This window comes from Theileria equi (genome assembly GCF_000342415.1).
Source record: "Theileria equi strain WA chromosome 4 map unlocalized gcontig_1105316255041, whole genome shotgun sequence".
Lineage (NCBI taxonomy): Eukaryota > Apicomplexa > Aconoidasida > Piroplasmida > Theileriidae > Theileria > Theileria equi.
In genome coordinates, this window is record NW_004668225.1 from 947,450 (window position 1) to 973,395 (window position 25,946).

Sequence of the window (25,946 nt, forward strand, 5' to 3'; positions counted from 1 at the left end):
ACCAACCTATTCTTCCAGTCATGCCTATGAATCTAGAAAGACCTAACAAGACAGGGAGTATTGCGGCTACTAACATACAAGCATGAATGCCAACTAGTCTACTAGGTTGGTGATCAGGAGGAATGAATGCCTAAAAAAACTGTTATTCACCCCCACCACTCTGTATTCCTGGATTCCATTTCCACATGCTCTCTGATATTAATAACCCCGGTATATACTAAAACTCTAGTTCTTATTTTGACAGACAGATGAGGATTCTAGCAGTTCTGTTGACAGTGTCTCTGGTTAGACTGTGTCATGGGAAGGGTGGTAGTAAGAAGCCACCAACTCAACCGGCAACCCCTGCTGTTAAACAAGGAAATACTCCAGTACAGACAGATGGACAGAATCCTCAGAAGCAGCCTAAAGTTCAACCAGCTCCCAAACAATCACAGGTGGCTTCGAAACCAGCTAAACCAGGGTCAGTTCCTGAAGTTAAGCAGGAGAAAAAGCCACCTGCAAATCTCCAGGGTAGTGTCAAGAAAGAGCAGGCCCAACCACCAACTAAGACTGCAGATAAACCCGTAGAATCTCTCGCTCCTGTTCAAGAACCTCATAAACCAACTACTCTCCCTCCGGTTTCTACAGAAGCTCCTAGTAAGGAATCTCCAGCTACTCAATCAACTGGAAAGACTAGTGTCCTTGACCTCTTGAATCCAGATGTAGAATCAGTACATGTTGGTGGTGGCGATGAGGACGGACTGGCTAAAAGGGTCTTTACTCCAAATGACGGTTTTGCTGTAAAGAGTGTTGTTAGTGGAGGAGACCTTGTTTGGAAGGCTGGAGCTGGTGAAAAATGCACTCTTGTAGAATCTTATAGCAAGGGGGAGTCAATGTTGGCTTATTTAAAGGTTGATGGTGACTCAGGACCAGGTTTGAACTACTTTGAGAAAGTAGGTGGAAAGTGGGTGACTGTGGAGCTGAGAGGGTTTTATCAGAAAGTTGGAGAAATGAGAAAGAAGAAAGAGGAATCCATAAATAAAGATATGGAAAAACATTTGCAACGTGCCAAGGACGGATTTAAGAAGATAGAACAACGTGCTGCACCAGATGCTCCTGAAGAGAATGTAGTTGAGACTCCCGAGGTTGAAGAGTAGAATGGATCTAATGACAAAGCAAAGACAATGATGGGAGAATCTGTAAAAGATGTCTCTCTAAACATTGCTCATCCAAGCAGACTACTATGCAAGTCTTTCAACTACTCCTTTGACGGTAATGTTATAAAGCTAGTGGTTCCACATGAAGGTGTAGTTGTGACTAAATTGTTAGAATCCAGATCTCAAATATGGACAGGCAAACCCGGAGAGATGTTTCAATATACCAAGGCCTCAAACAATGTTGATACGCAGGTACCATGTAATAATATTGATGCCAAAGTGAGGGGTTTAAGAACCTACGTATCTTCCAAATCAGATTTTACCATGGATCTCTCTGCTTCTAAGGATACTGATGAATGCACTGTCTTTGAAGCTGATCTCTTAGGAGTTAGTCCGCCTTTTTACTTTGCTAATTTTTTCCATATTGCCAAGGAAGTAAAATATTCCTATGTGTTTATCATGTGACCTTTATTCAAGGAAGAATGAATCGTTTATTGTTCTTTTGACCGTGGAAAGCTGTTCAAGGAGATGGAGGTACTTTGAAAAAATGTGAGTTGGAGGTATACTGGAATGAAGTCGGTAGGGAAGGATTTAGTGCTGAAGTAAACGAATTTACTACAGAAAATACTTGAACTTTTGGTGACTATCAAAGATATTCACTGTAAATTGCACCAAGACAATTCACGTTCTAATTCTTGCATACACCTCTCATTCACCTCATCTACTCGTTTACATTAGTGAGCACATCACAAGAGTACGTTGTGAACCATGGTCATGCCCTCATCTTCCAATTCCGCAGGGGTACCTGGAACGTTCCCCAGGACCCACAGGAGGCATTCCAATCTTCCATCTGGAGCTTGCCATAGGGTATTAAACGGCCCTATACCATGTATTGCTGCATTATAAATTTAAACATGCATACACATTGCCAATATATCCCTAAAATCGCACCTCTTATCACTTTTGATAAAAATCTCCATTTCTAACATCGCAAAGACCAAAATGTCGTCACTAACTGGAAATATTCGTTACAAGAGGCTATTGGACCACGTAAACACGTTACTAAGACGTAAGAATGTCAGATTTAGCAAACCCCTTGGAGGAGGAGGTCCGAAATGTTCAGTTGGAGGCCTGAGACACTACGGCGAGTGGATCAGCACACTGGAGGTCATCAAGTCAAACTTTTCCCGGGACCCCGGCAGCCTAAAGACATTCCTGTCCTCCGGAACCGGCCTGGAATTCGTTGACGCCCTCAAGGCCAGGGTCTGCTCTCTCCGAGCCAAGGACATCTTCCGACTTCTCCTGGCCATACACGAGGTAAGTGAATGCGGTTACACGGTGAGCTACTTGTGAGGGAGGATGAATGTTGAGTGAGGAGTAGATAGGGGACTAATGGAAGATATTCCTATGACATAATTTTGATGAGAGGCGATTTCAGCCATAAAACTAAGGATGGATGAATGGAATAACCATAGATTTACATAACAAATGTACCCGAGGAAAATGTAGATGTAAAGGGGGTAAAGGGAGCAATATCTCCGTAACAGCGGGGACTGTATCAGGTACCGACTTCAGATATTGTAAACACGATTCCAGAATATTTGCAATTAAAAATCTAAATTACGATGGAGAAAAGCTAATTACTACAGATGAAGATGGACCTTTACTCACCGGTAAACACTCCGGGATAAAAGATATACACACATACTATAGTGCTAAATATGATGAGGGTAAAGATTATATAGACAAACCTCTTCTACTCAGAATCACAGGTACAAATGGAGAGAAATGGTACTCTAATGCGGATGCAGATGATAGTAAAGAATACGAAAAAATTTTGGGATATAAACCACCTGAAAATACTAGATGGAAGGAGATCCCAAATGGAAATACGTTTTATGATAAATATGACAATCCAACTCCAACATTTAGAGAAAAGTTCAATAAGCTCACCTGCAAACTCCACAGACTTCACTACGTTGATATTTCCAAGAATGAGCAATCTGATCCTTATTACCGTTGTCCTGTTTGTAGAAGCTACAGCGTTACAGTTACTAAAGAGAACAGCAATGTTGAAGGATATACCAAGTATAAACATACATATAATACAGATGCAAACTCTGTTAGGTATGGAACTGTTAGTATTTCTTACAGGGACAATGACAACAGTACTAAAGAATACAAGCCCATTCCGCTTGATAATCGATACGACAATGGTCTTGGAGTATATTATTGGACTGCAGACAAATATCGTAAGAGACCCCTACTTATGGAGGTATATGTTGGAAAGATGCCAGTTCCTCTCGAAAATGATGGGAGTGTAAGTAAAAATGATAATACCAAGTGGAATCAAATACCCCTCGAAGATCTTACTCTTGATTTTATAACACTTTCTCCAGATAAACTTGGGACAAAACTTCAAGAGCTCACCTGTAAACTCTTCAGCTCGGTAGACATTGATGTTACCAGGAAAAAGGGTAAATACCCTAACCCATACTGTAGGAGGGTGATCAATAGAGAATGTACAAATGATAGATGTCCTAAGAACGTACAAGTTACTAAATCCTCTAAACATAGCTTGAATAAGTATGCTGCCTTTCGGCACACCTATAGGAATGGTAAGGAAGGAGATGAGACTTTTACAATCACAGGTTTCAAAAATGGTCCCAATCTAGGCGTACAAGAACTTATCATATGGAATGTTGAGGAGGTAATCATTTATCTTTCTCAGTGTGATGGTAAACCTCTCCTGGTATATGTGAACAGTAGTGATAAAAGTGCAAAGATTCACAAATGGTACCAAAGAAATAGTGGTGATAAGTGGGAAGAATATAAGTCTGATCAGCTAAATAAAAGGCCTCCAAATCAAGTTAATGATCTTACAAGTGTTCTTGAGGAAATTAAGAAGAAACTACAACTTAGCTGTTCAAATGGAGAAAAACTTCTCCCTCCTGCACCTATCTCTGTACCCTCTCCACCTACTCAAGTTACTCAACCCAATTCTCCTACTTCTGAAGAAAAACATGACGGATTATTGAATGATATAGCTACAACTATTAGTTATGGAGTAGTCGGATCAGTTGTAGCCACTGAAGTTGGATTATGTGTTGCGGGGGAACTTCTTGAACTGGCTGATACTGTTATTGCTCCTGCACCTACTCGAGTACAAAATACTGTTGATAGATCTTCTGTAGATGCTTCCCTTACTGTTACTGCTGGCCCATCTATCAAAACTGCTGATACTCGTAATATAAATGGTCTTTCTGGAGATGCTGGAGAACTAGGTTCTGTTCCTACTCCTAGTCTATCTACCGTTATTGATATAGGATATCCTGGTTCACCTTCTACCGCATATAGTGGATATTCTACTGTTGAAATCGATGAGGCAGCAGGATATGAATATAGATGTACCGCATCTGATTTGGAAGATGTCGAAGAAAGTCAATCAAATTACATTCTTTTTGAAACTAGGGATACAACTCAAGTTACTTATCCTCTTCCTACTCATACTACTCCTGTAAATATATATTTACCTCAACTTGGAAAGCTAGATAGAGAACTTCCTGGATATGGTGGAGAGTCCTCTACAGATGTATTTGAAATAGGATATAATCCCCCCGACGTTACGTATAATTCGGGGGTTGTTTTGGATGAGGAATATCGTAACGCTATAAAACAGACTATGCACGGACCTGCGGGACCTACTGCTGAAACTGATGACCCTGTTACTCCCTCCTCTCCTAGTCCAGCCGCTTCTTTATCTGCTAGTGCTGAAGGTCTTCAAGGTGATACTGATGGAAAAGTTCGTCATGACTCTAACTCCTTTTGGATTAAGACTACCATCTCTGTAACTACATCTATTCTTGGTACTTCTGCCTTGGCTTGTTTTGCAGGATGGAAACTTTATAATCGCTATAAAGGAGATCCTTGGGTTAGACAGATTTGAGACTCTATGGATACACTCTAGATACGAGCTTGGGTACACATAGGTCCACTTGTGGACTTTTGTTCCCTAGGGAACATCATTCATCCCTACTGATCACTCTGCTCTCACCAGTTGAGACATTAATGGATTACTACAATGGATGGATGAACGACTAGGATAGTATGGAGCTAGAGACACTACTAGGAACTAGTCTAGTATACTAGTGAGTGAAGATGTAGCATGAGTAATAATGGATGTGAGGTTAGTGACTACAGCCCGTATCAGTATGTAGCTGTTAACATCGGTAACAACTATTCTAACACAGTCTATGCAGACAACTGTAAACATGTTATTAGGATTAAACAAAATGATGGTCAACCCACTACAGGCTATAAGCAATATGTGCATGCATTTTCAGGAACTTGGAACTCAGGATCTTATTATCTAGGTGGCATTCATCACAATGGAACTAAACAAAAAGGATTTAAAGATATTAGATGGTGCCATACGGATGTTGCAGTCTACTATTGGGGTCATGATGAAGATAATCTATGCCCCTTACTCATTAGAGTAACAAAAGGAACTTTGTCTTATTATTACGAATACTACACCCCCACTGGCATAGGTTCTAACGAATGGAAAAAATATAGTGGCGTAGCCAACACTGTTCCTAGCAGGCTTGAAAATATTGGCAATAATGGTCTGGATAAGGTGGTTGTTCTCAAGCTAGACCATACTGATAGTGGCACTCAATATAGAGTTGATGGTACGGATAAGTCATCCATAAGTACAGATGTTAAGATAAAAGTTACTGGACCAAGAAATGAACCTTCCACGGAATATGTAAAATATACTCACAGTCTTGTAGGAAGTGGACCTATGAGAGTACTCTCCACTAAGCTTGGAAATAACTATAAACCATTCAAAAAATCTGTACTAGGAAGTGAATATGAAAATGTCGCAGTATACTATGCAACTACCGATGGTAAATATCAAAAACCTCTCATTCTTCAGCTTGGAAATGGAGATGATTATTACAAACTAGATGGTGAGAAGTGGGTTGAGGACTCTCAAATAACATCTCAAGGACTAAAGGATGCACTAGATAAAGAGAATGGAGCACATATAATAGACACTTCTAAGAATCAGCAATATTCATGCACTTCTCCTGGTTGTGGTACCCAGATTCAAGTAGCATCTAGTCAAGAGGGTAATCACAAATACACTAAACGCAGACACTGTATTCAGACAAGTGCACGGTTTTCTGTTTCCTCTTTTGTTGGAATTGATAATAATCCTCAAACAGGTCTTTCCTCCATAAGTAATGTAACTGAGGTAAACGTATACTGGTCTCCTAAGGATGACACTCCTAAGCCGCTACTTATTCACTATCAAGTATCTAATAATCACAAGTGGTACAAAAAAACAAAAGTAGATAATACTTGGGAGGAAGTAAAGGGGGATGATATTAAGCCTGCTGGTGCTGATAAAAAGAATAAGATTCAGAAGCTCCTCACTTTAGCATTATCTCCAGAAGTCACCATTCAACTTGAACAGGTACCTTCTTCTTCATTATCTGGAAACTATACTTCTGATAACGAAAATATAACTATTGAGAAGGCTGAAGTTACTGATGCAAATGGCTACTCACGGATCACCCACAGTATCGATGGAAAGACCTTTATAATTAAGGGTATAACTCATGTAAATAAGTCTCAAACTGTACAGGGTAGTACTACCGCTTTCTCTAAGGACCCTCTAACCGAAGTATCTGTATTCTACTCCGATTTAGATTCTAAACTCTCCAAGCCACTCCTCCTAGAACTGAAGTTACAAGGTGAATCAAAATATACTTATTATGAGAAGACAGGAAAGGCAAATGAATGGTCAAATTATTCTAGATCTGATGGTAAAACTGATCAACTGACTGGAGTGCCTCTAAAGAAGAAACTAGACGAATTATATGCTATACAATTTCCATCAAACCTTCCTACTATATTGGGAGCATCTTTTGGGAGTGTAGGAGCTACTGGAGGTCTCGTAGGACTAGGAATCTGGAAGGGTCCTGCTCTACTTGCAAAACTAATAACTCGCATGTAATGTCTAGAGGGAGAAAACACTCATCTCTGCCAATAGGCAGAACTGGGACCATTAGACCCTCCCTCTCTAGACTACTCTGTTGGTGTACTGGAATGCTAGAGAGTCTTTAACCTTAACTATTGGTATACGGTATCATTCGTTGTGAGGACTTCCCCCTAAACAAGGACAACCCATTCTAACATTACCGAAAACTGCTCGACTCTCACTCTCCATAGATCATTCAAACTCCACTACATCAGACATTCACACTCCCATTTAGGTCAATATCATTAGCTTAGAAGAGAACCTCGTTGCTGAGCTGGTTGATTCGCTGGATGAGCTTGATCTACAGCAATTGCTAATGCTCCCAAAATTGCTCCACGGAAACTATGAGCTTCTTGAAAATAGGTTAAACGAGGTACGTTTGGCAAGGTCCGCACATCATTGCATTGTTTAATTCGGCCGTCCATGTACACAAATTCACATACATTAATATCCTAGGCTGTAAGCAAAAGGATTAGTGAAAGCGATCACACAGGTGTTGCCAGAGAGGCTATTGACAGGCTCTTGAAAAATTCTCACTGATAGTAAAATTCGTCCTGTAAATTTACTTGTGTTTACAACTACAAACAAACATCATCTTCACTCAAGTCTCCGTATAACATGTCGAGTTCATCCTTGTAGTTGAGGGCTCCAGAGAGATCATTTGGTTTCTTCTTGGCGTAAGTCTTCTCTCTTTGTACTACTTCTCTGGCCTTTATTATGTTTTCAATTTTACGCTTGAGGGTCTGGACATCCTTGAGGTCCAGCTTCTTCTCACAGGCTTGCAGTAGAATATCAAGAAATTGCAACCAAACTGGACTCTTTGCAGGGCTTGTTTCGATTTTTTGCGATAGTTTCTTGGCAGCAGTCTCACAGTCCTTTAAGCATTTTAGTTCAATCTGAGAGAATGGGTCAGCCAAAACTGTACGAGTGTTGTATTGGGAAAAACTTTACTTGGAACAAAGAGTAGCCGAAAAGAAAACTCACCTATTTGCTTAACCGTTGTGCCTCCAAAAAGGTTATCTGACGGATCCTCCTCAACGTCGGCCGCCTTTGCGCAACCTGAGAACAGGTCGTCGGTAAATTGACGATCGGAATCTTCGCTCAGTTTCTGAGCCTTGAGTCTATCTGATAACTCGGTAACCTTTGGGTCTTCTGCTGTACATGAGTGTAATGGTGTATTTGTGGTCCACAGGAGTGGGATGGAATGCATGGCCATAGGGAAGTGGGCCGTAAAGTTGAATGGGTGTACCAATAGTTATAGACTCTCTAGCATTCCAGTATACCAACAAGAGAGTGGTTCAGAGAGGGGAGTCTCTACCACCTACCAAGGGTAGGGAGAACATACTGCATTATATCCATAGGGGATAAGGAGTCATGAGGAGCTATTCGGAAGTCTTAGATGGATGTGAAGAAGGATTAGGAGATAATGATCCAGACTTTCTCATTTTGTCAAGCTTATTGAAGAAATCATCTCTAGTGAGGTCCTTCCAGCCATCAGCAGTCTTCTCAAAGTACTTAAAGTCTAAGTAATCACCTTTGCTTATGCCTATGGTAATGAGAGAAGAGTCTCCCTTTGAATAAGACCTAGCGAAGCAACACTTTTGACCAGCTCCGGTTGATTTCCAAAGTTCTTTATCTCCATCTGTCACTGAGCCTATATCATATCCATCCTTTGGATAATACTTCTTGGAATTTACTCCATTACCAGAGCGGTCACCTATATGTACTTTTGACTGGTCAGGGTTAGAAAGATCTAGAACAAGACCACTTTGTTCATATGACTGAGGAACTACAGAGTCTTCATCTGGAGGTACCTCAGGTTTGTCCACATTCTCCCCCTCCTGTAAAGCAGTATCGGATGTGACCTCTACGGGAGTCTCTTCAGAGGATACTTTAGCATGTGATTCTACAAATTTGCACCTTTCATTTTTCTCAGCCTTCCAAACAGAAGATCCACCATCAACAACAGAGGATATATGATGACCACTATTTGGTATGAATCCTCGGTAGCTTATTCCATCATCACGAGATTGGTTACCTACACGTATATTTGTCTCGTCTGGCTTTGCAAGATCTAGAGTAATGGGAGTAGTACCACCAGCTTGTCCAGTTGACTGAGGAACTACAGGTTTGGATGGAGCACTTCTAAGATTCTCCGTAGATCCACCATAAGGTCCATTATCGTCATCTTTGGTCTTACTCTTTCCACAACACCAAAAGCCTGCGCTACATAGTCTTACCAAACATACCGCCCATAGTAACGCTAGAATCCTCATCCTACTCCCGCTTCTCAACTGGTGTGAGCAGGATGGTCAGTAGGGATGAATCCTTCCAAAACTAGGATTTCATAGTACCTTCCGATAGTCAATTAGATGATCAGATTGGAGACTCTGAAGATGACCAGCAACCTCAGAGAAGTTATTACTGTCAAGTACTCCATTAGGTGCCCTATTAAGTGTCTCAAGCAGTTTACCTAGTCCAGTACTAGTGCCTCCAGGTGGTATCTTTCCACATCCATTGTAGGCATACCTGTACCAGCAGTTGTCAGTACCTTTGCAGTAGTAACTATAAGAACCGCTGGATCTCGTACAGATTAGGAGGGGATCTGAAGTGCTACAAGCACCGTCATAGTATACCGCAACTTCATTAACCGGTCCTTCAATGCATGGGCGGAGGTCTAGCGGGGTTTTACCACCATCATCCATTACTGCCTTTAGTTTGAACTGTCCTCCACTGTTATTCTTATGAGTGAACTTGAGGAAGCCAGGGGTTCAGTAGTTCAGTAGTTCCTGTGACTGTAATTTTCTTATCTCCGGGAGACTCATCTCCATTATAAGTAGTAGTACCTCCATAAGTAGCTGACTTTTCTGAGAGCTTAATGGTTATCGGTGAATATACTTGTATAGTCATTGTCCTCTAGACACTCTTAAAGATAGTATGCTTCTTCATTCTCAAGATGGTCCAAAGTCCATAATAGATGTGCTAGACAACTCAATGCTTAGCATCTCATACTCCCTAGTTGTTACTACGCTCCCATACTTAACAGTTCTCGTAATGGTAACTCATATGCTCTGTATAGTCACAAGACTCCTCTATTCACTTCGTTCATTCCATAGTGATACATTCCCTCATCTACCAATGAATACATGGGCTCCTATACTGTGTATACTCGCCATTACTACCTAGTCTAACGACGTCGGTAGGTCACCTGCTTTGGTCTAGAGACCTACGCAGTGATAATCCTACTGGTAAAAGGTCCTCTGAAGAGTCCATTAAATAGTCTACTGGAGTGAAAGTAGATGACCATTACTCCCTCCGGCTAAAGCCTGTGGTCGCTCGTTCGCTATTCCATGGCTCACATCCCTCGTTCCTCGGGACTCATGCTCCTTTCATGCTACGCATTCAGTCAGATACCCATTCTGCCTCTGGCTTATGCCATCGACGGCATTATACTCACTACGTTCGTATACTACGCATCCTTACCCTTTTCATCTTCGGAATCCGTGTAAGACTCCCAGTAGTCTAGCGAGTCGCCGGTCATTTTCCAATTTTTTCCACAAAAACGTCGAGTGCGAGGAAACGCTGCGGGACGACCCAATGGGGTCTACACATGGCCGACGAAATGCTCATTACCTTTGCTTCTGCACTCAAATTTCCGGTCATTGCGCCTCCAAAGAACACCATCAACGGCTGCGGAGCGGTAGACGCGCTAGAGCTGGCACGAAACCCGGGACCAGGCACACACCAGACAAGTTGTCCATTTTATGCTCGAGGTCTCTCAAGACTGAAAATTGAAGGGGGACACGAGATACAAAGCAGGAAATTCCTTGGCCCGAAAATCTCAGCGTAACGAGGATTTAGACAAGGGGTACCTAGAAGTTGAATGGACGACCGAAGGGAGTCTAGCAGATGCTTATTTTGAGGGCTTTAGGCTACTGTATATGCAGGATAACCACCTCTGGGTGCTCTCATTCTGGTCAATTGTCGGTTCTTTTCCATCTAGTTGATAACCAGTAGGGGCTGCTCTTGCTCTTTGAGCGATCGTTCAACGTTATCACCACCCATCTGACAAACAGACAAGATGCCTGTACCGGCCCTTGCGGTGGTGACGCTAATGCATATGACCCTCTCCCCCTTTGGGGATCCCTACGGGTCATTCCTGGCAAACTTGTGCCCGGTAAACGTTTTCCGTCCGATACCGCAGGATTCCTTCACTCTGGTTGACAAGCATGCGCTGGAGCAAATTTACAATGAGGAGATCCTCAAGTTTCCCGATTATAAAGAGAAACTTTGCGACATCTACGGGATACAGGATTGCGAAAGCGTAAATGTAAAGAACTACAAAGACCTCGTGAAACTGTACCAAGATGTTTTGCATGACAAGCAACTTTTGCTATCAAAGCTGATACAGATGCAAACTGGTTGTGTTTTTAAAACTAATGTAAAGATAGAACGTATAGTAAAGAATGTAGCAAAGGAGAGAGAATATGTTCGTCACTCTGTTTTAATTGTAATCATCTTTCTGGTAAGTTTAAATGTGTGAGCATGCCGTGCAGAGAACTTGTAAGACTGCGAAAGGAATATTTTGCAAATTCCCAGGCAGAATTAGAGAGCATTTATGATCCTTTCCAGGTACTAGAATGGATGTTACGGCTGTGTATATTACAAAAGCCACGGTGGAAGATAAAAACTGTGATGGAGTATGCATTGTATCAGAAACTTTTCTTTGACCACTTCTTGGCACATTTTGATTCATAATTTGACATTCTTCCAAATGAGTCCCTGGATTGTTCTATAGTAATGCTCGGTGAATACTTCTGTATGAATATTCTGCGGATGCTAAACCTATTCATGGGTAAATGGGTATTAGCGAGACTTGGAAATACATTATGGACTAGTTTGGCTCTCTATCTGCCACAGTCATATAAGCTGTGCATATTGATCGACCCACTCTTTCATACATTCCATTCATGACATTATTCAGGCATCATCATTTTTGAGCACGATACAACTCGTAGAAGATCCACGTTTGCAAACCTTTTTGTCCTCTCTCATTCTTGTGATTCCAAGTCTGGCGCTTATGTACCTTGGAGATTCCAAATACATTGCACTGGCAGTGACTACACTTATCACATTCCTTTGGCTAAACAAGAAAAGAGATGAAGATCGAATAGATGGTTTTCTCTACTACGTGACTTTTTCCAGGGGCATATTACTATTTGGAACGGTTGTAGGTGAGTTTTGTAATGCATTCTGTTTTATCTACTATTTGTATATATACATCCTAAATTCACATGTAGCAATTCTCGCGGTGGATTCCATTCACTTTAACCAATACCTCAGAAAAACATTCTACAATGGATTCTCTATGATGGACATTGGTTCTGGGTTTTTTATAGCTCATACAGGTGCTACAGTTGCACTTTCCAAAGGGCCAAAATCAAACTCCAAAATCCTCCTCTCGAACTTGGTCGTATTCACTCTTGGAATAGTTAGATGGATTGCTACAATGTATGTAGACTACAACGTAGATGTGGAGGAGTATGGAATCCACTGGAACTTTTTCATAACAGTAGCCATAAGCAGGATGGGTAAGTTTTCCCTCTCTCCACTTGTATGACAATGTATGCGCATTTCCCCTGTAAATATTGACATACAGCTTGTGAATTATGTGCAAAGTATTTTAGTAGCGCGATACTCGCTTTCCTTCCATTTTTACTATCAATTTCTTACGAGGCCATTCTCGTGAAATTTAATGCAATTGAGACATTTGCAAAGATTCCAAGGACGGACATTTGGAGCGCAAATAAGGAAGGCTTGGTATCTATTCCAAACGCCCTCGTCTCCTCTTTGGTCATTTACAATCTCACAAAACTTGTAGCTCCAATATATCGCAAAGGAAAGGTCCTCAAGTCTTCTCTGGTTTTTATAGGAGCTGCTATTGTTAACATTGTTTCCTTGGTAGTGTTAGACAGGTTCGGTTTTGTTAGTTCCAGGAGCTTGAACAATCTCCGCTACTTGCTCTATACACTTGGCGTTGTTTACATAAACATGGGTTTGTGTCTACTATTTGAGTATAAATTTGGAGGTGAGTTTGTCCTTTTGTCCATAGAGTCTCGTTTAGGAACATTTAGAAAAGGCTCTCTGGTTTATACCTTTGGGAAGCACTCCCTAGTTATATTTCTCATCGCAAATCTAGCTACAGGGTTTGTAAATATCGTCATGCCGCCGTTTTTACTACCCCTTGTGCTCTTTGTACCAATTTTGTTGGTCTACGTTTACGGATGTATCTTCTCTGCAATTATATTGGAGAAGATTTCTAAAAGGTAACTTGTCAACTTTCCACTTTCATCCAGAGATGCTTGTTAAATTCCTTCATCTGTGGACTGATGAAAAGATTCTTGTGGATACCAATACAGGGGTGATGAAAGTTGACCAGAAGGGAATTCAAACTCACCAGTACTACGGGGATGGTTGATCTACAGGTGTGCTGCGGGACTGTGGCATCTTTACATTCATGCAAGTGGATTATTATTTCTCATTCTACGCCAATACTCTCCAATTTTGCAATGTAAAGGCCTTCATCTGTTCAGCTTAAAATTTATCACAAACCAGGGCTTATAGGGGACTAGTATTATAAAGATTGGGAGATAGACAGAGTGGATGGCCCAAAGGATAGGAATTCAGCCTTTATTCATAAACCTAGCGGCATATACACGATAAATGGAGATACACAATTATAGTCTGATTGAGCAACTGATGGCGGAGGCTCATCCAAACCTGGTTGTAGCAATAAGAACATTTACACACTTGACAGACTCATTTTGTTCAGAACTTGAACATTTTCAATTTCCATACTATTGCCTCATCAGGATGGTAATTACATGAAAAATTGAACTTCTTATGCCAATGGGCTCCAATGTGTGATTCTATAGAGTCGTGGAAACATGATGCATTATCCCTTACAGACTACACCATTTATGGGCCCTGTGAATATATTAACTCTTTACATATACTCACCATCACATACAGAAGTCCACATTAAACTCGTTTTTAAAAAGTCTTCATTATGGAATCTCTTCTTCCTTATACCCCATTCATCTATCAAGAATGAGCGACCCAGGGCCACCTTTAGCCTCTGATTGTACTATAGGATGGATTAAACATACAGCTAATTTCGTTATTACTACTCCTAGGTCAGTGGAGTAGTGTAATAGGCGATGGGAAGACGGAGAAGAAAGGCGAATTAAGGAACACCGAGTCGACAAGTACAATAAAGGCAAACATTTCTCAGTTTTTAAAGCCAGAGAATCCACCAGTCCTCTTTGGAATTGACATGGATGGGACTTTTTATACGAGCAACAAGGAGGCATGGGAGAAGAATACTGAAGCCTTTGCAGCCGTCAGAAGGAGAGGCTACGTGCCATTTTTATGCACAGCAAAACCACTTGGTCTAGCGATTAAGCGTCTTGGAGGTCCAGAGTTTGTGGAAAGGACTGGTTACAAGGGCTATCCTGGAGTCTACAAAAATGGAGCTCTCGTGTATGATGAGAATGGCAGTGTTCTTAGCGTACATGTTTTCCCCAAAGAGTTTTTACAGGCTCTCCATTTGTTCCTCGTCGAAAATGGGCTTACAGCCAATGTCATATTCTACAACGAAGATGACGCCTTTTCACTTGCACAAGACAATGAGATCATCAGGACTTATCCGGGGAAATTTATAGTCCCGAGATTCACAACGTTTGAGGAGCTCCTCAAGAAGAACATCGTCATGATGAAATACGCAAGTTTTGAACTAAATGTTCCAGAGTTCAGAGATGGCATTGACTATGTTGACAAGGTAGACATAAATGGAACTCACGATTTGAGTCCCCCGGGAGTTACAAAGGCGAGTGCTCTATCTACTCTTATAAACCACTATGGTCTCTCTTCCAAAGATTGTGGGTTCATAGGCGATGATAAGAACGATGTCGAGGCTATGGAATTGGTTGGATTCTCATTTGCAGTTGGAGACGCAAAGGATGAAGTTAAGAGACACGCTAAATGGGTCATGGATAAAGGTCACGATGAGGGAGCAGTTTCACAAGCCCTTAAACTCACATATGGGCTTTAACTGCTGTATCATGTAAAACATTCTTCTATAATGCATGTACGATACTGTAGGAACTTTACGAGTATTAGATGAAAGATTTACTCCGCCATTATAATATAGAAATGATAAAGTAAAACTGCAGAGTCGTGAAAAGACTGCATTTATGATGGGAGCCTAGTGAAAATGTATGCTCCCTTTAAGCTGTGTTTATCTGGAGACTCTTTCTTCTTGGTCTGAATAGCACCTCTAACATTAAGGAAAAAGGAACCACCAATGACCTTAAGGATACTTTTGTGGCTGCCCGGTAGCAGATGGACTTCCAGAATCCAAAGGTCACTCACTAGTACTTCCCAATGGTTCCTCCATTGGTTTTCTTCTATCCTCCCAGGTATATCCCTAGAGGATACAACATTCAGTACTGTGGAATGGAGAAGAAATGTGCTGGGTGAGTGACGGCGATGACGCCTGGGATCACCCAGGCAGTGCCAAGGTCAAGTGGAGAGAATCCACCTAGACCAATAAATCATGCACATCCATCCATTCTAGTACCCGGTGCATTCCGTTGAGATGGCGCTAGAAGAACTCCGGAGAATGGCCAGAGTCCACCTACTCTTCTTCCTGGAATGGGGGTCCTCTATGCTCATCTATTTCTCTCTTCTTTCTCGGTTATTCCTCCAAACCCGAGATTCTTTTCATCGTTATTAAAATGGAGACACAGTATTGCCAACTGTTTCTGCTAGTATTCTCACTAGGTAATAGCCAGAACTGCCATGCAGAGTTCTTCCTTTGACATTTTGTTTAGCACGGAAGACTTTGCGGAGACTCTGACCTTGAAGACATTAGGGAAGTACACGTTAAAGAGTAGAGGATGGCGCTAAGTACATTCGGGCTTCGGATGGCCATGAGACTCTCTCGTCCGGCTCCAAAGGAGAAGGAGAAGAGCGAGGTGCCATACTCCAGGAAGCAAATGAGTGATACACACGGATACCTCTTTCTACTCCTGGGCATCTCCATGGCTACAAACTTGAACACGAGTCTACTTACTGAAAAGGTCTTTAGGTGTCAGAACTTTGCCAACAAGTGCATGGGCGCCTACATCGTCTTCACCTTTACTGGAGCATTTGCGTTGTTCTTTCTGATAAACCTCAACTTTTCGGCCATGGTATTGAGTGTGTGGTTGTTAGTGGCGTCTCACTCGATGCATGTACTTGTGGGCATGTTTGGTAATGGTTTAATGGCCCGTAACATCTTCATCCTGGGCTATGGGTTTAACGGAGCGTTGGAGGCACTCATTTGTTTCTCGGGTGCTGGCGTCATCTCTAAACTATTTCTCAATTCAACCTACTCGATGATCTACACGGGGTTCCCTGCAGGTTCCATTTTCTTGGGAACCACCCAGACCATACTGAACCGTGTAGTCGGAACTGCCACAATTTCGCAAATGAGAAAGAACCTGGTCCTGTGCCACGGATGTCAAGCTTTAATATCAACCATAGCAGCTATTTGGGCTACACTCTTGTACATTAAATATGGGCATTTTGTTAAGGATAATGAAGAGAACAAGACTGAAGATGAAAAGAAGTCCGAGAGTGAAAACAAGAAGCCCGGCATCAGCCAAAAGTTTGCCGATGCTATTGAAAGCTTTAAATATACGAGGTTCTACTATTCGAGGCTCATTTTGGTCACTTTCGCATACTCCATGAGGTATTTCTTCTTCCCTTGTCTATTGCCATTTGTACTGGACATTCCACACCATATCAAGCTCATTTGTTCTCTTTCACTTACGCTTTCAGAGTTTATATCAAAGCTAAACAGTGTGAATATCAACGAGGTTATAAATCCATCGGAAAGGAGTCCTTCTCAGTCTCATGATGTGTTTCTTTTAATGAGGGACGCTTATTTACACTTTATTGCTATTGCCTCCATTACATCTTCGGCGCTTGTCTTATGGTCGTCTTTGACTGGCAGGCATCGCTTTACACAGTCACCCATATTCATCTTTTGTTTTATCGTTCTCATGGGAATATCATACGGTTACTTGTCAACCAGGTCCATTAACGGTTGTAAGCCAGTGCTAGACTACTATACCAAACAGAGAGACAATAAGGGTAACCCAATGGTAAAAGAAGAGATTGCCAATGGCCCCGGAGTTTCTGGTGTCACCACTCTTACAATCAATATGGCTCTAGTGTTCATTTCAATATTTTCAAATGTGACGGAAGGGTTTATAGTAAGGTATAAAGGTTCTATAGCCTACATTCTCAACAACAGCAAAGGAGAATTGTCCATGAAAGCTGTAGATGCTCTATTAATGCAGCTTAAATCATAACGCTTTAACACTTGTAAGCCTACTACACAATGTGGTAGAATAGGTCATTTAATTTGTCAGAAGTTTACATAATGTCTAGAGTAGCTATTTTAAAGCAGAGGTAGTCTTAGAGATAGAGGTACCTTAAGAGAGAACATTGGTATCACCAGCAGGGCCTCCCTCCTATTCCTTTACGGGTCACAAAAGTCCCTCTACATCCAATGTGTAGTGATCACTTGTTTGTTTAGTCTTATTGCGTTAGCATAGTCCATAAGAAGTGCTCCTTGGTGTGGATATTCCGGTAGGTTTGTCGTGAAAGACTTCTCTTCCTCATCTTTAAACCTATACACCTACCAACATGCCTACACGGGGAGATAGAAACATTACAAATTACTAGATTTTACCAACACAGTTAGTCTTAACTGCATTAATGAGAAATAAAACGCTAGGAATGCTCATTCAACCATTCCTTTACATGTGGAATCACGGCACAAAGCGACTGATAGGAAGTTATATAGTGACAACTGCCTTCCAACTCTACAAATTTTGCAGTTGATGTACCTGCCAAATGCTCCTTCACCATTCTTCGTGGGCCGTTGACATGGCATGTTGCATCATCCTTTGTGTGTAAAAATAGTGTCGGCAAATCCTTTGGATAATGGGCCATATTCTCATCCTTGTTGGCATCTTCTGTAGCGCTAAAGAGAAGTCTGGATGTGTGTAATAACATTCTAGTGGACAGGAAGAACGGGTCACTGTGTCTCGTAAAATTACCAAACGATTCTCCGTGTCTACTCAGCTTGTCGTGTGAATTCTCCCAAGTTGGAAATGACCATGCATAAAGCTTATAGAATTGAATCATAATCCATTTTGTCCAGGTAGCTACGTAGTGTTCCAGGCTTAACATGGCCGAGAGACCAATTAGGCCGTCTACAGATTTTGCTCCCTCTTTTGCATGCTTGTAAAACTCCTGAATAGCCCGCATGGAAATGTTTCCTCCCATTGAAAATCCTAGCAAGAATGTCTTTTTATCCGTAGGAGTGTTCTCGTAGAGGCTGCTCTCATCAAAAGTTTCGCTAGGGTCATCAAATTTGCTTCTTTTCACTATACTGACAAACTGAAGCACATCATAGACATAGTCTTTAAAATCGTCCATACTGCATCTAAATTCAGAGACGGATTCAGAGAGACCATGCGATTGAAGATCATAGCCATATACATTGTAACCGAGTCCGTTTAGAAATTCCACAAAACAGTTGTTATATTTGTACTTTGGAAAGGCTTCAAATGCATCCATACCTTCCAGCTTTGCATGCTCAAATAGATGTCCGTACTTTTCCACATTACTTCCCTTTTGCAGACCACGTCCAATGAATGGTTCTCCTAAATACGGAGAGAGGGGAGTTCCAAATGTCTTGCAATTCCACTCATAGTACTTTCTACAGAATGTAAACATGAAAAGAGATGAAAGTCCATGGGCCAACACGAAGTCTCCCTTGGCATTCTCTACTCTAGAGGCATAACTTGTGAGTCTGAGGCCTTGCCGATTCTTAAAACTACTCATGGTCAATTCATGGACAACCTCTTTGGGTGGAGCCAGAGGGTCATTACCGGAAGTTACGGAAAAGTAGCCCTCTTTGTCTACACTAATCCACTCAGCACCGCTCTTGGCAAAGTATAAAACCTTCCGCTTGCCCTGGTTGTCTTTGACCAACAGGAACCCAGCAAGTGGTTTGTTATTATAATGGTAGACATTGGCATAGGTGCAATACTCTCCGTCCTTTGCCGTCCATACTGCATTCCTGCCATCTATAACACTGGTGAGAAGAAGACCTGGAAGTGGAGTAAATAATCGTTCTGAACAGCTGCCGGCAATGTAAGAGTGTGTGTGGAATGAATCACTTGGTCTTGAGAGATCCATTGTTATGTTGTTATTGAAAGTAGACTCATCGAAGCCAGCTTTCCTTATTCCCTCCAGATACTCTCCCCTCGTAATGGCCTTCCAACTATTGCGACATGCACTCTTGGTCTCACCCAGAAACTCCTCCCTGAAACCATCCGAATTTAGAAAGAGTAGGTAAGCCCACTTTGGATCCTTTCTAGGATAGAATGAGACATACATGCAGCCCTTATTCTTGGCCCTGTCCTTCCAAATCGTGGTAGTCCATCCATTCTTTATCTTTTTGATCCTGCATTTACTATTGGCAGCGTATACTGCAAAGGGAAAGTCTGACGTCTTGTTGACGTAGAATACTCTCGGATCCTGAGTTTTACTAATGTCCAAAGTTACGTGATCAACGTCTTCATTCCTCTTGACCATTGAGTGGAGTCGGCTGTAGAACTCCTTCCCGGTAGTCTGTTTCCATTCTCCACCACTCTTCTCGAGGTAGAAGCAGTTCCTTACACCCTCTCCATCCTTTAAGTAAATGTTGGTATGAGTAGTTTCATCTGTTAAAACTGTTACATGAGTGCAATGGTTTCCATCCTTATTCTTCTTCCAGAGAACTGTCCTATCATCCACTATCGACGTTATCTCAAAACCATTCCTGGCTAGATGTATCGTCTGAAACAGCTCATAAGGTCTTCTAGTGAATACATTTATGAAGGAAGAATCTGGAGAAGAGAGATTGAGAGTAACATCTTTGACCTCTTCCCTGGGTCCTTGCGAATCCACCAAACTATATGTTTTACCTAGTAGCAGTACGTATAGTATCAGGAAGATCCGCATTAGAGATCTTCAGGCAAATGTGTGCCTGGAATAAAGAGCATTTCTTCTACGAGTTCCAATGCATGGGGTGAAGAGGAAGAGAACATACCACCCACCATAAAAAGAAGAGACTAAACCGCCGTTTAAATTTTCCTAGTATGGACTTGGGTATTTAAAATTGTTGGTTCCCAGTAGGGCCTGACCCGCTATAGAGTACAGTCTATTAGCATTGACTAGGAAGGCTATGAGGCTTCTACTCCCTCATTGTCTTTACTTACTCATTCTTCCTTGCTGTTTCCAAGAGGTCCAAGTTGACGAAATGATGATGTAAGATCACTTTTCTTCAAGGTGAATCACATGTTTGTTATTCCATAAGGTTTCTGTACTGCTCCTATTCCACGAATTTGTGACAAGGCATGAACAGTTTGTGGGTATAATCGTAGACTTGGTCATCCAAAGGTGGCAGGGATGGCGACTGGAAGGAGCCTATACACTATACCTGAATGTCTATACTGAAATTGCTTTATAACTTGAAATGCACTAGTATCTTCCACGTCTAAAGAACTCAGTTTAAATTGAAGGAGATGCAATAGATTCGTAATCAACTGGAGATCATCCTTGTAGCAAACGTGGTCTCATTCTTGCATGTTCTCAGATTTCTCTCTTGAATAAACCTAGTATTTTTCCATAGTTTATTCAATGTGAATGTATTTCGGTATTCTCATTTAAGAATCATCCAAAGTGCTATGTTCCCTATCTTATTCAGCAATGAAGAAACCTTACATTCATCAGCTATAATCGTACGGAGAAAGGGCGTTCCTGGTACTCTATCCATTCTAACATTAAGCTGAATGGTTTTTCTCAGTCTCGATATTGCAAGATGAATGTTCCTACCAGGTCCTGAGAGATCTGTAGGTCTACCAATGGCCTTGTCTAGAGACGGCCAATCCTCCATATCTTCCAGGCACTATTCCATGTCTCACATTTCCTCTCTAATCAAGTTCCTCCCAGTCTTACAGGTCCAAAGATGTAAAAAGTGGGTCCTCCGTCAGCTGGTCCTACACATGGCCAACTGATGTCCCTCTTTTGACCATCAGATTTCCTTATCAAACATCCATACTGTACAAATAATATCCTTTACTCCACTCTATATGCTTATAAAACTGCATTAGTGCCTCTATACTAGCCTTACCAGCTACTGCCTAAAATGTGTAAGGTGTCTCCTGCCTAATTCCTCATTTCACACATCCTATAAACATCCTCATCCATTAATGATAGTGACTGAATGTTGTGAACAGAAAAGTTGTGAGTTTGGAGAGAATTTTCCTCTGGCTGAGAAAATAATGGAACTAAGTGGTGATAATTATCCCGACTTACGACATCACCCCTTCCTTCCTCATAGACTACACATTTTCCATTTACAACATGAACATTTACGATCATTTTAGTATTGTACCTCATCTATTGACGTAAATGGAGTTTTTTGGTACACATTATACGCCAGGAATCTAAAGAATGAGTTATGCAAATACGTCCTAGTATTGTCTGAGAATCCAAAATTACGCAACACAATGTACTGTAACATTGCTTAAAGACTTAAAAATTCTGGTATGTAAAGAGATCGACGGAGTCTACTATTACACATCTCTGATGGCACCGTTTGGTCAGACAAAGAATAGTCTCGGTATAAGGTTACTGCCATGTTCAAACATGAACATATTGATAGAATAGACTGTGGATAGATGATGAGCTTCCAACTAGAGGTGGTTGCGAATCAGCAACCACATTTTGCGTATCTCAGTGCAGATCTATCTTGGCGGTACATTTACCATCTCCTTTTATAACTCCACAGAATTCCAGTTCTATAGACCTTTACACTTGGAATATCATAGCTACCTGTATTTGTTCTGATGGGAGAGTGTAGACTATGAACGGAGTAACCTTGATAGTGTACTATGGGAAGAGAATAGACAATTGCTGTGCGCCATTTTCATCCATACGATATCCAAACATTACTCTATACCTTTTATAGTATAAAGATGTGGTAAATTCGGAGGATGTAATCCGTGATTGTTCTACTGCTAATTAGACTGGCATAGGTGTATGTCCTATATGGATTGTCTACTCCTTGAGACATTACGGTTCCTCCGTATTATTGTTTATCGGTGAGTATCGGAAATGAATTTTTCCACAAATGTGACAAAACAAGAGAGTAATCCCCTATTATACAGAAGTAATGCAGATTGCAAGTACCTTGCTAAATAGAGCAGGTCCCTTCCATACAGCAAGACCCAGAATCCCAGTTCCTAATACTCCACCAACTGATGGTGCTATTTCATTATGGTGATTCTTGATGAACTCAATTACCTTCTGAAAAGGACCCCTTTTATCTGTAGAATCAGAAGTTGCATCTCCATGGCTTTGATCATCTTTATCCGTTTCTGGTTGATCAACACTAACATTAGCAGAACCAGGTTGACTACTACCAACGTTTCCGCTATGACTAGAATCAGAAATATCAGATTTAGTGGTTTCTTGGCCAGTACTACCTTCACCAGGGTTTCTTATTCCAGTATCTTGAGGTTGTCCTTTAAGTCCAGGTCGACCAACAGGTCCACTAGGTCCCCTACCATTAGGAAGAACACCAGTATCTTGTTGAGATGAGGATTGACCAACACCACTACTAGAAGATCCAGATCCACTACTACCACTACCTACATTAGTACCTGCAGAACCACTAGAGCCTGCAGCACCTGGAAAGGATGGAGGTATAGGAGGATGTGGTGGAGTAGCAACAGGGGCAGTTGGAACAGGAATGGTGACTGTATGTTCACATCCAATGTTGAGTTTCTTGCCAATTTCGTGGAGTTCTTTCCCAATCTTATCTTTGGAGTTGTCATCAGTTGGCCTTATCCCAGACAAAGAACCAGAGTCAACTTCTGTCCATGTATTACCTCCATAAATCTTTTTTAACCATTTTCCAGACCCTTCTCCATCGTCCATATATACCAATAGCGGCATATTTGTGTTACTGCCACAAAAGTAGACATATATCTTCTTTATGTCTGTCATTGAACTTCCAGGCCATGTAAAATCTTTATCGTATTCCATTAACCTATGCTTATTAAAAGATGGCTCTGTTGTTTCTTTAACTCCTTTAGTCTGTAGAGTATGTTCATACAATTCAGACCAAACTGGTTGATTACGACTATTCTGGTGGACTTGAATATTATGCTTATTCGTGCTACAACAAAAATAACCCGTCTTATTAAATACATTGGCCAGAACAATGCTGTTTCGCAGACAATTCTCCTGATCAAGTACCTGAGTAAGATCATTTTTGGATAAGTTTGAAGGCACCCATTTATTATTTGTAAGAGTATAAAGCTTTGATGTTTCCTGATCCGCTCCATTTGACAGTTCTAATAACAAAGGCTTAGAAGTCGTATTTCCTGATGTGTAATAAACATTGACATACCCACATTCTGTGGCTACAATGGACTCCTTAAATGAGATCATAGAGTTGCCATGGTATGTTCCTAAAACTCTCATCTTGTTTCCAGAGGGAGAGTGCTTAAGACCTTTGAAGCCACTAGGAACTGTACCATTTATCTCTGAAACAGTAATGGTAACAAAGGAAGTTCCATTCTGAGAACAGCTTTTAGGGTTGTCCTTAGGGTCCTTAAATTCATCTTTGGAAGGATGGCCGCAGTACTTCTGTCCATTCTTTGCATTGAGGTTGACTATAACTACATTCTTGAAATTCTCATTGAGTTGGTTCAACACACCCTGGTAGTCTGATAAATCTGCAGGAGGTACAATATTGGAATATTCCCATCTGTTAGTCTCATTTTCTCGTTTAAAATAGGTTGGATTACCTTCACCAAGACCAATAATAAGTGGAAGTGAATTGTGTTCATCATTTGACCAGTATACCACTTCCAGTGCCTTATGGGTGTTAAGATAACCCTCTTTCTCAAATCCAACTTGTTTCTCATTTCCATGGTATATGGAAGTTAATTTATAGGTTACTGACCACCAACCATCATCTTCCGGAAGTTTATGGTGGTATTGTTTGTAATTCTTGAGTGGCTGTTTTCCCTCCTGTCCATGCTTCGTTGTAATATTTGGTTCATTTGTCCTTTTAATGCCTATGGTATTCCCATTTTTCCCATAGTATGTTTTCTTGCCATCACTGACATTCTGAGAAATATCTGCAATGACAGAATGTTTGATACCCATATACTATCCTCCTTCCATAGTACTGCTAGAATCCTCATCTTACTCCATATCTTACATAGTATGGAGCACCTGTTTTACTCGTGCCATTTACAAAATTTCCAACATGGAATCTCTCATGTTGACCATAAATGGATCGTCTTCCGGCAGGTTTCTGAGCTCGTTTGTCAGCTTTGTAATGTTTCCGACCAGTTTATTGTATCTAAAGGGTAATTGTCGCCGTGAAAAATGCAGATGTAGAGAGACAGGAGCTCCTTGACCTACTTGTGGTAGTCCTCTGGCTACTGGACCATCTACCGTCTCAGTATCTCGGTTTCTCTGCGCGTATCTTTACTCTTCAAGTCGAACGAATTTTGTCTTTTTCAGGAACTTCTTCTCGTAATACTTGAGCCCTCCACTTTTCCGTTTTTTGGCAATTTAAAGAACAGATTGCGATATTTTGATGTATTTAAAGGGTTAGTAAGTCGTTAAAACTGCAACTATTTGCCCAAATCTTTGGTGCAAAAATATTTTAAATCATGAAACACAGGAGTTTAAAGCTGAATTACGGAGAGAATGATATTTGGGACCATAAAGTGGGCGGCGATGTTGTGTGGACTCTTCCGTCCCCAAATGTGGAGTTTCCGTCACTTTTAAATTTCCATTTTTTATCCTCTACAGTTTAATGCTACTATCTCCTCTTTTGCCAATTTTGGGCCTAAGATCATGGTCAGAAGCGGAGATAATGGAGGTTTCTTGTTCACACTCCCTCAACGTTTTTGGCGTAACCAAAGCTCGACTTGTTCTGTAAATGTTTTGCAGAATCTATAGTTCTTGTCAAGGTTGCAATACAGTGGTGCAGGATCCATGTACCCATAGATGGCCCAGAATAGATGCTAAAGGATTGTCACACTAGACCCTCGTTTTAATGGCTAACTGTGCCTTAAGTATACAACTCCATTGTTTTAATCATCTTTGTTCTAATGTTAAAAGGGCTATTCTGTTGGAAGTTTGTGCATACTGTGCAGAATAAACTTTATAATGACGCTGAAGAGAGTTGTGGCAGTTGGAGTTTAAGCTTGCATGCAGCGGTATTGGCAGGGTACATTGGAGATAAAGGAGCGCAATACACCTATAAATAAACAAGAAAATTTGGTAAAAATGTGGTAGGCATCAAGTAGTCCTTTTTAATGCATAGTAGGAGAGTAGTCTTCATGGGATACTTTGTTCCCCTCTACGCTAGTTTTACACACAGCAGATTATATTCTCACAATATACATCTTAGCCGTATATATGAATGTAAAGAGTGGGCTTGAATGTAGAAATAGCCGAGATAACTAGAGAAACCCAGCGACAGAGGCACTCAACTCATTGTCTACCATGAAGTCTTGCGTAAAGATTTTGGCTTTTCAGCAAATATAGCCATGAATGTTAAG

At 41.2% G+C, this 25,946-nt stretch overlaps 9 protein-coding genes across 9 annotated transcripts; 6 read left to right on the forward strand and 3 right to left on the reverse strand.

Annotated features, from left to right (window-relative positions):
- Positions 1-248: 248 nt before the first annotated feature.
- On the forward strand, positions 249-1,136 carry BEWA_048900 (signal peptide containing protein; the record flags this gene model as incomplete). Its single annotated transcript, XM_004831818.1, has 1 exon — positions 249-1,136. One exon carries the CDS (start codon positions 249-251, stop codon positions 1,134-1,136), a length of 888 nt encoding a protein of 295 aa, XP_004831875.1.
- Positions 1,137-1,163: 27 nt separating this feature from the next.
- Positions 1,164-1,601, forward strand: BEWA_048910 (hypothetical protein; the record flags this gene model as incomplete). Its single annotated transcript, XM_004831819.1, has 1 exon — positions 1,164-1,601. The coding sequence occupies one exon, from the start codon at positions 1,164-1,166 to the stop codon at positions 1,599-1,601; it is 438 nt and encodes a 145-aa protein (XP_004831876.1).
- Positions 1,602-1,998: 397 nt separating this feature from the next.
- BEWA_048920 (conserved hypothetical protein) lies at positions 1,999-7,742 on the forward strand. The gene is made up of 3 exons (XM_004831820.1): positions 1,999-2,453; positions 7,421-7,558; positions 7,642-7,742. The coding sequence occupies exons 1-3, from the start codon at positions 2,139-2,141 to the stop codon at positions 7,723-7,725; spliced, it is 537 nt and encodes a 178-aa protein (XP_004831877.1). The 5' UTR covers positions 1,999-2,138; the 3' UTR covers positions 7,726-7,742.
- BEWA_048930 (conserved hypothetical protein) lies at positions 7,617-10,743 on the reverse strand. Its single transcript, XM_004831821.1, has 4 exons — positions 10,669-10,743; positions 8,170-8,340; positions 7,776-8,104; positions 7,617-7,739 (listed from the first exon to the last, which is right to left on the reverse strand). Exons 1-4 carry the CDS (start codon positions 10,724-10,726, stop codon positions 7,719-7,721), a joined length of 579 nt encoding a protein of 192 aa, XP_004831878.1. The 5' UTR covers positions 10,727-10,743; the 3' UTR covers positions 7,617-7,718.
- A 562-nt stretch (positions 10,744-11,305) lies between these two features.
- On the forward strand, positions 11,306-11,943 carry BEWA_048940 (conserved hypothetical protein; the record flags this gene model as incomplete). The annotated part of the gene is made up of 2 exons (XM_004831822.1): positions 11,306-11,710; positions 11,818-11,943. The coding sequence occupies 2 exons, from the start codon at positions 11,306-11,308 to the stop codon at positions 11,941-11,943; spliced, it is 531 nt and encodes a 176-aa protein (XP_004831879.1).
- Positions 11,944-12,556: 613 nt separating this feature from the next.
- BEWA_048950 (haloacid dehalogenase-like hydrolase family member protein) lies at positions 12,557-15,298 on the forward strand (the record flags this gene model as incomplete). The annotated part of the gene is made up of 3 exons (XM_004831823.1): positions 12,557-12,776; positions 12,845-13,471; positions 14,382-15,298. 3 exons carry the CDS (start codon positions 12,557-12,559, stop codon positions 15,296-15,298), a joined length of 1,764 nt encoding a protein of 587 aa, XP_004831880.1.
- A 629-nt stretch (positions 15,299-15,927) lies between these two features.
- BEWA_048960 (conserved hypothetical protein) lies at positions 15,928-17,606 on the forward strand (the record flags this gene model as incomplete). Its single annotated transcript, XM_004831824.1, has 1 exon — positions 15,928-17,606. The coding sequence occupies exon 1, from the start codon at positions 16,146-16,148 to the stop codon at positions 17,604-17,606; it is 1,461 nt and encodes a 486-aa protein (XP_004831881.1). The 5' UTR covers positions 15,928-16,145.
- Positions 17,607-18,030: 424 nt separating this feature from the next.
- Positions 18,031-20,313, reverse strand: BEWA_048970 (conserved hypothetical protein; the record flags this gene model as incomplete). Its single annotated transcript, XM_004831825.1, has 1 exon — positions 18,031-20,313. One exon carries the CDS (start codon positions 20,311-20,313, stop codon positions 18,031-18,033), a length of 2,283 nt encoding a protein of 760 aa, XP_004831882.1.
- A 2,202-nt stretch (positions 20,314-22,515) lies between these two features.
- Positions 22,516-24,534, reverse strand: BEWA_048980 (hypothetical protein; the record flags this gene model as incomplete). The annotated part of the gene is made up of 1 exon (XM_004831826.1): positions 22,516-24,534. The coding sequence occupies one exon, from the start codon at positions 24,532-24,534 to the stop codon at positions 22,516-22,518; it is 2,019 nt and encodes a 672-aa protein (XP_004831883.1).
- Between the last annotated feature and the right edge of the window lie 1,412 nt (positions 24,535-25,946).